The sequence below is a fragment of the Lonchura striata genome, chromosome 12, assembly GCF_050655825.1.
Source record: "Lonchura striata isolate lonStrDom1 chromosome 12, ASM5065582v1, whole genome shotgun sequence".
Classification (NCBI taxonomy): domain Eukaryota; kingdom Metazoa; phylum Chordata; class Aves; order Passeriformes; family Estrildidae; genus Lonchura; species Lonchura striata.
Genome location: NC_140714.1, coordinates 13,409,349 through 13,424,104, shown reverse-complemented (window position 1 = coordinate 13,424,104; position 14,756 = coordinate 13,409,349). Strand labels below are relative to the sequence as shown.

The 14,756-nt window shown below is 35.8% G+C and overlaps 1 protein-coding gene across 4 annotated transcripts in view; it reads left to right on the top strand.

Moving 5' to 3' along the window:
- CACNA2D3 (calcium voltage-gated channel auxiliary subunit alpha2delta 3) overlaps positions 1-14,756 on the top strand; it is a 419,754-nt gene that overhangs the window by 366,697 nt on the left and 38,301 nt on the right. For all 4 annotated transcript variants that reach the window (XM_085590607.1, XM_085590609.1, XM_085590608.1 and 1 more), the window contains 2 exons: positions 11,587-11,648; positions 12,507-12,551. In XM_085590607.1, coding sequence (XP_085446733.1) covers positions 11,587-11,648; positions 12,507-12,551 — 107 coding nt within the window. The remainder of the gene's footprint in view (positions 1-11,586; positions 11,649-12,506; positions 12,552-14,756) is intronic.

The following is a 14,756-nucleotide window of genomic DNA, read 5'->3' as shown; positions in this document are numbered from 1 at the left end:
GTTTCCCATGGTAAAAGCTGTGTTGTAAAGGTTTCTTCTGGTAATGTAGTTAGGAAGTATTGGCTCCAGATATTGTAACTTAAACAAAACATGTTGTCCTCAGCAAACTCGTTAAACAGGCATAGCCTTGTCTAAAAAGAAAACAGGGACATACATTGTTTCCATGGAAACTCAGTAAAGTTCAGATTTGTGGATGTGAGCATAATCAGCACTACAGGCTAAACTCATTGAATTAAAGCAGTCTTAGTTGTGAAGTCAACCCAGTATAAAAGTAACTGTACACATGCAAGAGTCAGAGCCTTCCATGGCTAAAGATGTTTTCTATCTGCACTTTAGAAATTATTAAAACAGGGAAACTTGTGTGAGCCTCTTCTCTTTTTGCCTTTTGTGGCCATTTGTGCCATTTGAATACAAAATTCTATATAAGAATATAAATGAAATATGTTTAAATATACTTTATTGGAGTTTGTTATAATTGACTGCAATTCTAATGTGTGTTTTTTCTTTCCTTTTATTTTAAATAAAAGTAAGGAGGACTTTTCCTTTAGTGTAGGGCATGTGAGAGAATGGAGAAGATAATGCTTGCTTCCATTATAAATGTACTAAAAAGATTTATTAATTCTGGAAATTATGCTCCAGCATTCTTTTTGTAGAACAGCAGAAAAATAATTTATTCAATTGGCCTTAATTGGGAAATTAAATATGTTTTATAAATGTGTTATAGCAAAACTTCCAGGAGAACCTTTGTCATTTTATAAATGTCTACATTTTGGAAAGTGGTATTTCAAAGTTATTTTGATGTATATATATCATATATGATAAATCATGATATATTATGAATATATCATGTTCCTATCTCTAAGAATACGATAGAGACTTCAGAATTACAGACCAGCATTTACTGATTGCAGTGTGAAATAAGTGCCTCTGCAAAGCCCATCAGGCTCAGCCTGCCTTTGGTGTTATGTGCCTCAACACACAAACCTTTGCAAGGCTCCCTTTCCCTCTAAGAAAGGTTTGCCTCTATACAACAGCAAAATCTCTGGGAAGTCCTGCCAAGAGTCCTTTCTTTGAGCAGGGTTTTCAAGGTTTTTATGTTCTCCATTCTGGAATGGGCTTCGTGCTTCTCCATCCTGTGCTGGGCATCCCTTAACCCCCACAGACCCCAGTGAGCCCTTGGCAGAGCTCAACACCTTCCAGGCAAAAGCCCCAGCTGAATTTGCACCCATCAAGCTGCTTATTAACAAGAGCAGCTACTTTGTATGATAAATCCTTAGTTTAATGTATAATCAGACATCTCCCTTTCAGAAACCTTCCTGATTTATTTCAAAGCTAGTGCATTAAAGAGGATTACATTTGGTGCCCATTATATTGATTTCCCTCAAAACTTAAAATTTATACTTCTAAAATATGCCTTAAGACTACATTGACAGCTAAATCCTGCTAATCATTAGTATATAAATTTTAATAGACTACTTGTTGAAGCATCTGGATAGCAGTTTATGTGAAGTAAGTATGGTCCATTTGTAATTTTATTGTGAAAGTCATGTCAGCACTTAGACTATTTCCAGAAGTTAATAACTCAACCAGAGAAGTTCGCTTATGGTCATGACTTGGCACACAGATCTCGGGCAATGCTAACATCTGATTAAAAAATTTTAAAAGTGTGGCAGTGCCTTCTCATTTTATCAGTCTCAGCATTTCTTAAAAGCCTTATTTCTTTGGAGTTTTTTTTCTTGAAGTATCAATTAAAAACATGTATTAATTTTGGTTTTGGTGCTAAGTTGGTCAATATATTGTTTGTTTTATTTTGTGGCTTTAAAAAGGTGATTTCATCTTTTTCTAATGAAAAAAGTAAGCTGTTCACTAATTTTCAGCAATATGAAAACACCTCTTAATACACCAGATCAGCTGTAAGCAACAATTTCTGCTGGCACTTAGGCAGACTTATGTAGCAATTCTGAAGATGGTGATTCCTTACTTTGCCTGAAATCTGGTAAGACAAGTAAATAGAAAGCTTCATTCCACCACTGATTGCTTGGCCTCTTGGTTGGCATTAGCTGTTGTCCAGTTCATGGGCATAAACTTCTGCACATTAAATAAAGCAAAAGATAAGTTATTTTCCCCAATACAAGGAAAAATTTATTTCCACAGTACAGGTAATTGCTGAGAGGTATAATTAACGCTTTTTGGCCATGTTTCAAAACTGTGGCAATAAAATATTCTTATGAAATAAATTTAAGTAAATGTGAAAATGTTCAGATTATAGCCAGTGTTAATCCATAGTTTTAGAAACTGACTTTCAAGTGAGGTATTTGTAATATACTAAACACATCTAGAAAGATGGTGTTTCTTTTTATTTAAGACATAAAAAGTAGGACAATATAAAAGAAAAGAAAGTATATTGGAAAATCTCAGTGTTATTAGTTGACTATTGATTTCTATTCCTGACATGGTTTAAACCTCCAGTTCAGGAGATTCCAAGAATGCTGGTTTATAGCTCTAATGCTAACTCCTATTTTGCTGAACCAAGATGCAGCTGTGTTCTTTTCTACACAGATATTTAGTAAAAATACATTTTTGATCCAAAAATGAAAAAAGCAGGCACACAAATCTGCTTTTGCAAATACTCTTCATGGAAAAGTTTGACATCTGTATCTTTTGCTGTTACTGGTTTTTTTTTTAATTGTTCAGTAAAATGCACAAATCAGGTTGCAAATCCACCAGTGTTATTTTCTTTGAACTTGCAGCTGCAGAATACCATGGTACTACTCAATTTCAAACACATAATGATACGTGCACCGAGTCTTTTGGACACCTAATTTTTTTTGCCCTTTTTTAAAACTGTAGATTATGTGGTTAAACAGCAAAAACATGGCTAAAGTAGTGATCTTAGAAAAATAAAAACATGAGAACTATTCTGGAACATTATAGTAAATGTTTGATTTATGAATCACCCAGTAGATATGGTGCTGAAAAGCTGGAGATTTTAGTCATTATGGGGTCCTTCTGATGTATCATTTGACTTCAAGAAACATGACTCATATTTTCAGCAATTCCAAGTAATTTGCTAATTACAGTATAGCACAAACAGTTTGTAGAGATGATCACTATTCTTGTTATTATAACTCAGTAAATAAGTGATCCAAGACTTATTTCCAAATGATGTGGTTTGATAAAATGTCAGTGTTTGCTCATTCAGTGTCCCAAGCCTGGTTTGACTAATGAGATTCCACATACTCATAGACCGTGTATGGACACAAATCTGGTGACAGCAGCAGAGAGGGAATGGTTGGTGCTCAGTGTGTTCTGTAGGCAGGAAATGTTGGATTTGGTCAGATCCCTCCCCCTCGAGCAGGGGAGTGGACAGAGGACTCATGAGTTCACTTTGCTATGGATGCCATAATATTTATCTTCAATATCTCATCCAAAGTATTCTGTGGCTAGCAGCAGGACAACTTCTACTCATTCTGCTATGAAGGGATTGCAGTTTGGGAGGGGTAAACCACTTAAGAAATTATGATAGAAGCTTTGCCCATGTCTAAAATCAGCCTTCTCACAATGCTGAGAAATGTAGAAACAGATTTTTTTTTTTTTTGCTAACCTGCTTAGGTAGTAGCCAGAATCAAGTCTGCAAATAAAATATGATCAAGGCTTGAATATGTTGTGTTTTAGTCACAAGTGGAAGCAGAAGGTCTTATATATCCTAAGAGAATCAGGTCACAGGATATTCAGATAAATATCCCAATTTCTGGCTGTTTGTCTGGACTTTGAGCCTCTTAGAGTTCCTTAATTGGCAGCTTGAAACCACAGCCTTTGGCTGAGATGGAAAGGTAACCTGGCTTTTCTGCTCTAAAATAGGACCTCAGCTGTGAGAAGTAAAGCTTTTTCTGAGAACTTGACAAGTCCTGGATCATCCCTTAAGATTTGTAAAAGTGCTTACAAGTACATAATGTTCCTATTTTTCATTTCAGTCATGGGTAGTACTCAAATAGCAAGAAAACCTTATAAAACTAAAAAAATGGTTAGGGAGTTATAAAAATACTCTCACTGCTTCATTATTTTAGCATTACTGTGGTCAGATTTCAATCTTCACATACTTCCTATACCATTGGAATTCAGAATTATTTGTCAGAGCAGTGGCTGTACACGAAGATGCTGGAAGAAAGCTGAAGGCTCGTAGGAATTCATAAAAGCTCTGCCACCAGCAGAGTTTCCCCTGTGATGATTCTTGCCTTTTTCTGCGGGCTGCTGAAACTTCTTGAGGCTAAAAGTAGTATCACTCAGATTTTTTTATTTATTTTTTTTAAGATTCCTTTCTTTTTTCCTCTTGACAATGCAATGAGGCAGGTGTCAGTAGGTGTCAAGTATTTTCTAAAAGTCACAGGGAGGATCCTCCAGACACCAGGCAGGGCTGAGCTGTGCCCTGCCTCAGCATTTTCAAACTGAGCCACCTAAGCCACTCCTTTATGCTGTCACTGTGCTTCTTGTACTCCTCAGGAACAAGGCACCTCCCTGGCCATCAAAGTGCACTAAGTGTAAATTTTCATGTCCAGGGATTATCTTCCTCCAGGCTTCTGAGAGGCTTATTTTAGGGTTTTTTGGTTTGGTTTTTTTTTTTAGTTACAGATGGATTCTCAAGTACCTCCCTTGAGCTCTGCTCCTGGTACACAAAGTTGATCCCGGGGTAAGTGAGCAGATTTCTGTGGGAGGCTTTGTCACAGTGTTGGCAGTACATCAGCTGCTGTCCTGTAAAGTTTGGGATACAGGATTATTTTCCCTATGTTAATTTACAGATAACCTGTTTCCCTCCAACATCCCCTCTGGAGAATCCTGAAAAGGCAGTGGACTTCCAGTCACCAGTGTCTATATTTTTTTAATGTTTGCACTCAATTTATATCCTTTTTGAGTTTCCTCCTTGCTCCTGCTGCTACTTCATTAGTCCTGCAGAAGGAAGATGTGTGTCAGGGAGTCAAAGGGAGTCTGCTTTATGATGATGTTCACAGACTGCCCTCCACAGTTCAGTTTGTCAGGGCTTGGCTGCAAACCAAGCCCTTCAGCTCTCCCTGGTGCTTTGAGTTTGGATGAACTTCGGCCTCCCAGCAATCATCATCCTGCTCCCCTTTCAGCTGGGCCTCGCATCAGCTTCCCAGCATCTCCTCCCCTTCTGCTGCAGCCTGGCCACCAGGAAACACCATTTGCCACTGCCTTCCCTCCGTCTTGGTTGTCTCCATGCACACATCATCTTCCACCACTACTTCTAAAAATCCCTGGAAGAAAGTAGCAGGCTTGAGGTTCTTGAGTAAAGAAGTAGAATTTCAGTTTGCTTCTGCCATTTAAGGAGAATTCACTCATTTACGTCCTGCATCACAATAGCTCTGATGAAGGAAGGAGTCTTTGTGTTGCTAAATCTTTTGTGTTCAAGCTGTCTCACATAAAAAACCCAGTAATTAAATAGGACTTAAAAATGTCCCTGTATGTGCAGTCATTCCACTTACTTGATGACAAAAAGATAATGGAAAGAAAACATAAATAACACAAGATTTTTTCCATCTTATTGTTTAGAATCCAAAACTAGGTGATAGTTTGCACTTTGAGATATTTTGTGTTTGACACTATATCAGGCTCTGTAGCTCAAGCTGAGATGGAAAAGGTAGGTCCATATTTACATTGATTTCAAAGGATTTAATAATAAAATATCTGTAAAGTATTAAAATAATTTTGGAGTACTTAAATATGTAATAGACATATTGTGGAGTAAACAAGAAGGTTCCATGTCAAGAAACAACAAAGGAAGTTTTAAAAATGTTAGAAATTGTCCCTGAGTTAAATAATAAAATATTAGAAAACAACAACACAACAAAAAAACACACTGCAAAGGACAGTTTCTGAAAAATAATCGTCTCTTATCCAAATGCCTAACAGATACCTTATTTTGCTGAGGTAGGAACCATGCTTTATCATAATAAAAACAGAAGTGTATAACTGCTTGATATTTCAGCCCATCTTTTGTCAGTTTGGGTCTTTATTTGCCTGCCCATAACAGTTCACTATGAAGATGGCTGGTGTCACCACTCAGGTTTGAGACTGCCTGATGCTTTCAGGTATAAGCTTGTATTTTCAGTATATTAAAAAATAACCACACTTAAACTGTTAGGCTGATTTTTTTGTTGTTGTTGTTGGTTTTGGGGTGTTTGCATCAGTCATTCCAGGTTAGAAAACTAATAAATTTTTCATGTTATAATATAATTCTGAAGATCTTCTCTTTTAAAAGAAGAACTGAAAACAATGAGCAAGGGTGAGAAGAGGAAGGTATAGATAAAAGGGGAAAGATCCCTGAGAGGGAAGCTGAGTGAAGTATGGAATCTGCATTTTACTGTGCAAGTAAACTGAACCTGGGACCACAAGTCATCTGAGAAGTGCCCAATTCACAAGAGCTTGTTCATATTTTATATATCCTGCATATGATATGGAATGACTGCCACTGACAGTACAGCTATGTTGGGTGAGACTGAAGCATAACTGTGTTATGGTTACATAACTCTATTATTATCTATAATAATGTCTACATAACTATGCTATAGATAAAGAGGTCTTGTTGAAATACCTGTCATTTTTTAGCTAAAACTTCCTGCAATTGAGGGGAGAAAAATAGATTTTATGTTTAATTATTCTCCATAAAACTGCTATGTCTTACAAGGGCTTTTATCATCTTTAGTGACAGTGGTAGTCTTCTAGTAATCTGTATTGGCTCTTTTTGACAATTATGGTGTTTATTTCTCAGGACTGAGCTCTGGGCTGTAGAGCCAGTGTCTCCTTCTTTGCCTGAGCTAAACGCTGAAGATGGATTTTTAACTGAAACAGATTTAGAGTATAAATAGAAATGAAATCAATTTTTTAGAAAGTATTTAGGTGTGTTCTGGAATATTTCACATGTAGTTATTAGATATTTTAAAATATAATAATCGGAGTTAATACTAGTGGGGAGTAAGAAGAGCATCTTGAAGAGTCTCAATACACAAAGGTGATACAGATTGAAAAATAATCCTGCTACAAGTTTGTGTCCAACATTTCTTATTTTGAAGCCAAGTTAAACCTCATTTAAGGTAATTCCATTGGAAATAGGAGGCCATAATGTCCTTGAGATTTTAGGTATATTTTATGTATGAGAGAGAGTCTTAATCTCCACTGTATTCTGTGGGAAAAGGAATGGAGACCTTAAGATATTTTTGTAACCTTGCTGATCTAGTGCTTATATACAGTGTTATAGTGTTTAGATATTTCAGAGAATGGAAATCCCTTTAGCTTTTGCTACTTTTTCCTATAGTCATGTATTGTAATCCATTTGTCAGGTTTGTAGGGAGACTCTCTTGCCTGAAATAAATCAGTCTAATCTATTTTCCTCTCGTATTTTAAGTAGGAAATTACTCTTTTTACTTAGAACCTAAGAAGGATTCTAATTCTTTGCACAGAAGTAATTTGCCAAGGAAGGATTTCCTTATCTTCATGTCTATTTGCTTAACCACGGAGATTGAAGGGAGCAAGGCAATCCTGATCTATTCTGAGCAGTTATTTGTTTTCCTTCATGTTTGCTTTGATACTAAGCAGTCCTGAGCCGTGTAGCATTTGAGCACTTCCCAGTACTTCCATCCTGAAAGCAGCCCACTGAGAGAGTGAAATATTACCTTCAGCCATGGAATCGATGCACAAGGAAATTACTTATTTAACAATAATTATCACTGAGCCAAGAATTTAACTTTGTCCTTCTCAACCATCTGTTATTTCATAGGGTCTGCAGCCACTTTATTAAACAGAGAGAAGAAATCTGAGGGAATTTAATAACTGTTTTCTGTAGGAAGAATTAAAGGTTTTTATTTGCATCACCTAAGTAAATTTGCTAATGTGACTGAAACAAAAGATCGGGTTTGCAATATTTATTTGAAACTATACATTTTGGGTTACATAACACAAAAAAATATCCCTCTATCATCTCCCATCAGTTGTTCTCCTGCCTGCCCTCAGCTCCAGCTCACCCTCCTCTGTGACACTGGAGAAAAGGCAGCAGTGAACACAAAACTCCTTTTTTCCTGACCGAACAATTTTTATCCTTTGGCCATTTTGGTTGAACCAAGCCTGTAAATGTGGAAGAATACTTTATACTTTGATGTGTATATTTCACACAAAGGTCAGTTAGAGTTTTTGTTATTTGTGGCAGTTTCTGGGTACCTTCCAGAACAATATTTAGAAAAATCTCAGTGCAATTTCAGCTTTTTAATCTAAATCTCTGTGGTAGCTGTTACACCCAGAAGGCCAGACTAGGAATTAGCGACATGGGAGATATAATTTTGAAGTTTTCCTGTTTCCTTTCCCCCCCTCATGTAGCCAGTTTGTAAAACACAGATTTAATGGTAGTTTGGACACAGATATTTTATTCAGAAGTTCTCCAGTGCTGAAGGATTAGGCATTGCTCAGGAGAATATAATGTCTCAAAAACCTTTTGAAGTATATTTGAATAGCTCTTGTGGCATTAAATGACCAGAAAAAAAAAAATGTCATCTTCTAGTTGCAAAGTTCTTGAAAACTCAGGAAGGAAAAATGTGCAAAAGTGCTTTAGTATCACATGAGGGGTTGAAAAGAAAATAATTTTCCTATACCTTAATACTGTTAATTCTTTCAAACCAGGAGGCATTAAAATTATTTTCAGCTGAATTTTAGGGACTATTAGAAATTTTCATTTATTATATATTATGTAGGATATAGAATATTTAAAAGCTGTGACAGGGAAGTTCCTGTGGGAATTGTGCAGGGAACAATGTGTAAATAAGACAAAACTGAGATTAAAATCTCATATTAAGGTAGGCCTCACAAAAAAAAAAAAAAAAAAAAAAAAAATACTTAATGCTGCTTTCACTGTGCCATGTTTGTGAGATGTATTCTCTCCTCCTACCCTGCAAGCACAGGTAGAGTTCATAGAATCTTTAAATGGGAAAAGACCCTTTGAATCATCAAGCCCAACTGTAAATCAAGTCCAGCTATCATGTACTTGATGTAGTAGTTCATTATTTGATACCAAGCCAAAGGATTTAGAAAATAATTGAGGAATTACTTCACAGGGAAAGTATGTTAAAATGTTGCTGTTGTAATATTGTATAACCTTCACCAGAGTGGGTGGTTTCTGTTTTGCCCTCTTTAATGGCATTGTACCTCAGAGATGAGTGATATAACGCTTTTTAAAGTTAGGCAGAGAAATAAACTGATTTCTTTTTTAAAGGCAGGCATTAGCTAAAATGATAATACCTATACCTTTAGTTTCTGCACAAGTTACCCTACTGCTGAAATTGTGGAATCTGCTCAAGTGGGAGCAACCCAAATATTTCTCACTGTCTTTTATTTTCCCTCACAGTCTGTCGAAGAAAGCATCAAAATCTTTGAGTTGCTTCTATGAAACCAAACCTGCAGCTGCCCCTTCTCATCCTTATGGAGAGGGATGCTCTGCATTTCACAGAAATTAATCCCAGCATTTCAATTGTTGTTATGCTGCAGCATTCCATTGTGACTCAGTGAAACACACACATGGGAATCTTTTACAATGAGCTTTGCTGCAGTTCTTGTGTTACTGTTTCAGATTCTGTTGTGTGGTATGTTTTGTACAGGATACAGAAAACTTTCTGTGCATATCCACTCTCTTTGTAAGGAAGGTTCTGAGCTGTACAGTTATCACTTTTCTACAAAACTTTTACACTTAAATCAGAATTATAAAATAATACAGAGTGGGAGGGATCTCCTGAGCTCATCTAGTCCAAAATCCTGCTCAAATTTGTATATACATATAAATTGGTTAGGTGAGCACAAGAGTTTTACCTCTTTAATTAGTTTATTACATTTCCATTAACTTTGACTAACATTTTTCAAGAGCAGCAATTTTCTGGGCGCTGGTATGTCTGACAGTGTGAACTCCAAAGGGCTGAGCTTATCAGGACCTTAAATGAACAATATCTAAGTACAGTGACACAGCTCTGCCTGCTACAGGCACACGAGAGTGACCTGGCACAGCATCCAGAGGTGATGTGATTGCCTTGGGGCAAGTTCCTGAAAGTGTGTGTGTGTTTGGGTGGGTGTGTGTTTGCGTGTGTGTTTCTGTGTGTGTGTTTGTGTGTGTGTGTGTGTGTGTGTGTGTGTTTGTGTGTGTTTTGCCTGCATTTCAGAAAGGGCAAGCAGGATGTGCCAGGAATTAACCCGAAGGCAAGCAAGAGATGAAGCAAATGAGCTGCTTGGCTGTCAGAGAGCACCTTCTCATGGACCATAACATTAACTCCTAGGGAATAAAATGTAGCTGGAGAGTCTCTTCTGGTGTTTATTCAAAAGGAGAACTGGATTTCTCGTCTTACTCTCTGAAGCAAAACCATCAGGGAGTTACAGATAGCAGGAAAATATTTATAACCTGCTCTCATAAGAAAATTCCTTATGTAATTTCACATCCCATTGTATCAGTCCATTACAGATTTCATTTCACATACTTTTCCCTACCTGCTAATGCTAAATCAAATATATGCATGACATCAGTGTGTGTGCATTTGCAAAAGCAAGTACCAATAATCTAAATGTAAATATGTTTTAAAGTGATTCCTGCTGTAGACCCTAGAGGAGGAATGAATAAAAGAAATTTCATTCAATTTTCCAAAATAACTATTTTTTGAGGCTTAAAAAAAAAAAAAAAACCAACATTAATTTTCTAGGAGTTAGATCTTCAGGCTTTTAAAGCTTTTTTTAATTCTCTCAATTTAGGCAAGTGAAACAAGAAGAATCAACTGCTTTTGGAACTTTTGCAAACCTCAGTGCTTTATATTGCTCTCCAATAGAAACAGTGATAGGAACATCAGACCAGGCTGGAAGAAACGTTCACTGATATTTGGCAAAACATAATCCCACCTGAGATTATGAGAAACATGTAATTTAAACCAGTAGTAACTTGAATAATGATTCTTAAAAATTTCAATCCATTTTCATAAGTATATTTTTTTTAAAAAATTGATACCCAGTAATATTTGTCAGATACTTAACAGGATTATATTTAATATTCTTAATTTCCTATTTTTAAAATAAATTTTTAATGTTTCTTATGTTCCATGGATAATTTATGGATTAAATAACCTCAAAACAAATCATCACTTGAGGTGTTAACCAATATTTTCATGTTGTTTCAGAAAATCTTCATGGGTTTCTGTAGAAAACACATTGTGTGGGTTCCCTACAGCTGTTATATTGGTACCAGTGAAATATAAATGAAATTGGTGTGAACATAAATATGTTCAGCTTGTGGTTCTTTGATGTTAATAATAGAAACATGAAATTTAATTTTTTTGTTTGCCATGTGTATTATTTACATTGTACAAGCATCTTTCTGTTTAAATGGTACAAAATATGACTGTGTGGTCTCTTCAATTTAATTAGTTGTGGTTTTTTTTTAATTTTAGGGCTTAACTTTCTCTTTTCATTGTAAAACCTTTTCTTTCTAACAAATTTTAAAGAACCATTTTGAAGGAATTAAGCATGCTGAGTTTATTTATTTATTTTTGTCTTTCCCAGCTGTAGGTATCCAGATGAAACTTGAATTTTTCCAGCGGAAATTTTGGACTGCAAGCAGACAGGTATATTTTAAATTGAAGTTGTTTTTTCTTCATTGAATCCACAACAATTTATTAACTGCAGAAGTGATGATTTTTGTCAGAAGCAAACTATTGTAAAGAAACAACGTATTTGAAGACTTGTTCTGGTTTTATATTTGGATACAGAAAAGGAGAATTCAGCAAGGAAGAACAGTTGCTTGATTTTTGGCGATTTGAAGGTTTATTAATTTTAGGCCCCAGTACATAATGAGTTACTTTGTTGGCACGTGGTTTTTCTCCCTTAGAGAAAGTGTAAACAGCAAACAAAAGTGTGGAATTAGTTTCTAGTGATAGCAGAATCATGACTTCTCACTTAGGTTTTGTCTCTAACACTAAGATCACACAGGTTAATTAACAGAACTATATTACTGGATCATGGTTGGCACTAACAGTGCTCAATAAACTTTACCTAAACCATTCAGGGATAGAATTTGTGCTCACTGAGGAGGATAATCAGGGTCTTTCTGAGGATTAGGAGATGCCATCCCTGGTTTGAGAATCGATTGGAACTGTGCTGATACAGAAAATAAACCCTACTGGAGAATCTTCTCTCATCTATGAATGGCCTCAAATATTTATAGTGTGGAGGAGATTGTGGTGTTTAAAGCAGCTGAAATTTTTACAGTGTGAATGAACCCTTTCTCTGTGGAGAGAAACAGAACACATTTGGTGAACAATTCAAAAGTTTGCTAGTAATTTTTAGAATTAATTTAGATAAAGATGTAATCAATATCAACTCCTTTAAAATTGTGCTCATATGAATTTATATAAATTTTATTTTATATTCATCAAAGAGAGAATTGAAAATACTTTCTTGATTTTCTTTTATATCATCTTTAGTGTGCATCTCTTGATGGCAGATGTGCTATAAGTTGTGATGATGAAGTAAGTATTTACAGATTTTTTTTCCATTGTATACCTTTACTGCAGTAGAAGATACAATTGATGAATATAATTTGAACCTCTCATTGTGTTCTTTATCACCTTGTAAATATTAAACTATTAGGATAGTGAAACATTTTTAAGCCTGTTACAGGTACCCACTGAATTACAAGGTTGACTCCAGTACCTCAAACCTGTGTTGCAATAATTTCTGTTTTGTGAATCCAGTTTGGGAAAACATTTGAAGCAGTGCTAAGGCATTTGTTTACCACTTTATTGTTAATGAAAAAAAAAGCCACTAGCAGCTTCAAGTCTTCAGCTGGACACCAGCAGGAACCATACAACCACATGTAGAAATTTAGTAATAGTGTGGACATTGCTGATTTAGAGATTCCAGACTTTTTCTTAATGACAAAACACACTGTTGATAGGACTCAAACAATTATCACAGCTCTGGTGAGTCTCTTGGCTCTCACATCTTCTCTCAATAACAAGAAAATATCAGCTGAACATTTACAGTATAAATTAAAGCATTTAAAATTAATGAAGACATTAATGCAATTTGAATGGCATAAGAGTCAATAAATATTAATGACTATTAATAATTATGTGTTAATTGTACATATAATTAAAAAGAAAGGGAATCAATTGACAAGTGTGATACCTTTGATCCTAAAATAGAGACAACACATTAATTAAAAACACTTTTTTTCTTGAGAGCTTTGAATTTGCTCATTTATTCTTGTTTTCCCGATGCCTCACGTTTTATTTGCATGTTCTGTTTTCTTTCTTTTTCATTTTTGGTTTCTTAACCCATGTTACATTCCATTACTGTTATTGTATACTGGAGCTGTGAAAAATACATAGAGGACTTGAGCTGGATCAAAGTTACTGCAGTTCAGATGTGTTCTCAGACCTCAGTTAACATTCTTGCTGTGTTTATTCTGGACTTCATGCCTACAGTTTTACAAGCTCAGGGACTCTCCACCTATGGAACATTCCCTTGAAATCTGGAATTCACTGAACTTGAACCTTTGGGCAAACCTGAGCATAGTTCACTTCCATTACCTGTGAAACATTGTGAATTAGAGCTCTTTCATACAGCTGTAGTCTATGTAAATGCTACTATCCCATGCATAACACTTGTATCAGAAATCTGTTTGAGATTTCCTAGTAATGAGTAAATGCATTCTGCTGCCCTTTGTCCGTGCTAAAGTTAAAATACAAGCTGTTTCTTTAACACAGTAATAACACTGAATGTTATTTATCTTGCTGGCAAGTGGTGAATGAACAGTTCTTGAATGAATATTTTTTCTCCTAGTTAGTATTTCTAAAATGGATTGAAATAGAAACCCTCTTATTTTCACATTCCACAAAAAATATATAGATTTCATTTATTGCATTATACCTGTTTCCAATAAATATGCTAAAAAAATCGTATCTTTTAAAGCTCTGGACTGTGCCAGGGAATAACTAAATCTTAGAGATTTGAGACATGGCCACTAATTCTTGAATTGAGGCAGTCTTTTCCCAACAGCACATAAGCCATAAGCTATGAAATTGAGCCCACACTTTTTCTTGTCCAGCATGACTTCTTTTATTTATTTTCTATACTATGGAGAAATATTATTTCTAAAGCAGTATCTTTAGATTAATCTTTCATGCATGAGGACTACAAATATGCATCCTCAAAAGATCTCTTTGTTGACTTAGCTCCTCTCCTCGTGCAGTGAGTGGGAGGTTTCAGGTTGACTTTGGGGAGGGCAGAGTTGTGCAGTCAGAGCCTGCATCTGAAATTCCATCCTGCAGACACCATTGGGGCTGAGGAGCTGCCTCTTCTGAGTGCATCAGCTCTGCTCAGGTCCTTGCCAGCACCATCAGCTTTTCACATTGCATTTGCCAGCTTCGGGCTTTCTAGCAGATCAAAGGTTGAAAATGAGTTATTTCAACTTCCTTTCTGACAGGTTTTCTGTCACTGGGTTTGCCTGTAGCTTGGGTTCTCCTTTTAGAATGAATATCCTGCATTTGCATTAGGGAATTATGTTTATTCTCAACTTTTGCCTGATTTCAGCTTCATGGTTGTTTTTTTTTTTTTTTTTTAAATCTCCACTTCAAGATAGCATTTCTGCTAATTTCTTCTCCTTGGTCCCACAGGACAGTACTAATATGTGGCCAAAATGAGACTATCTGAGCATCTCTGGAAATATC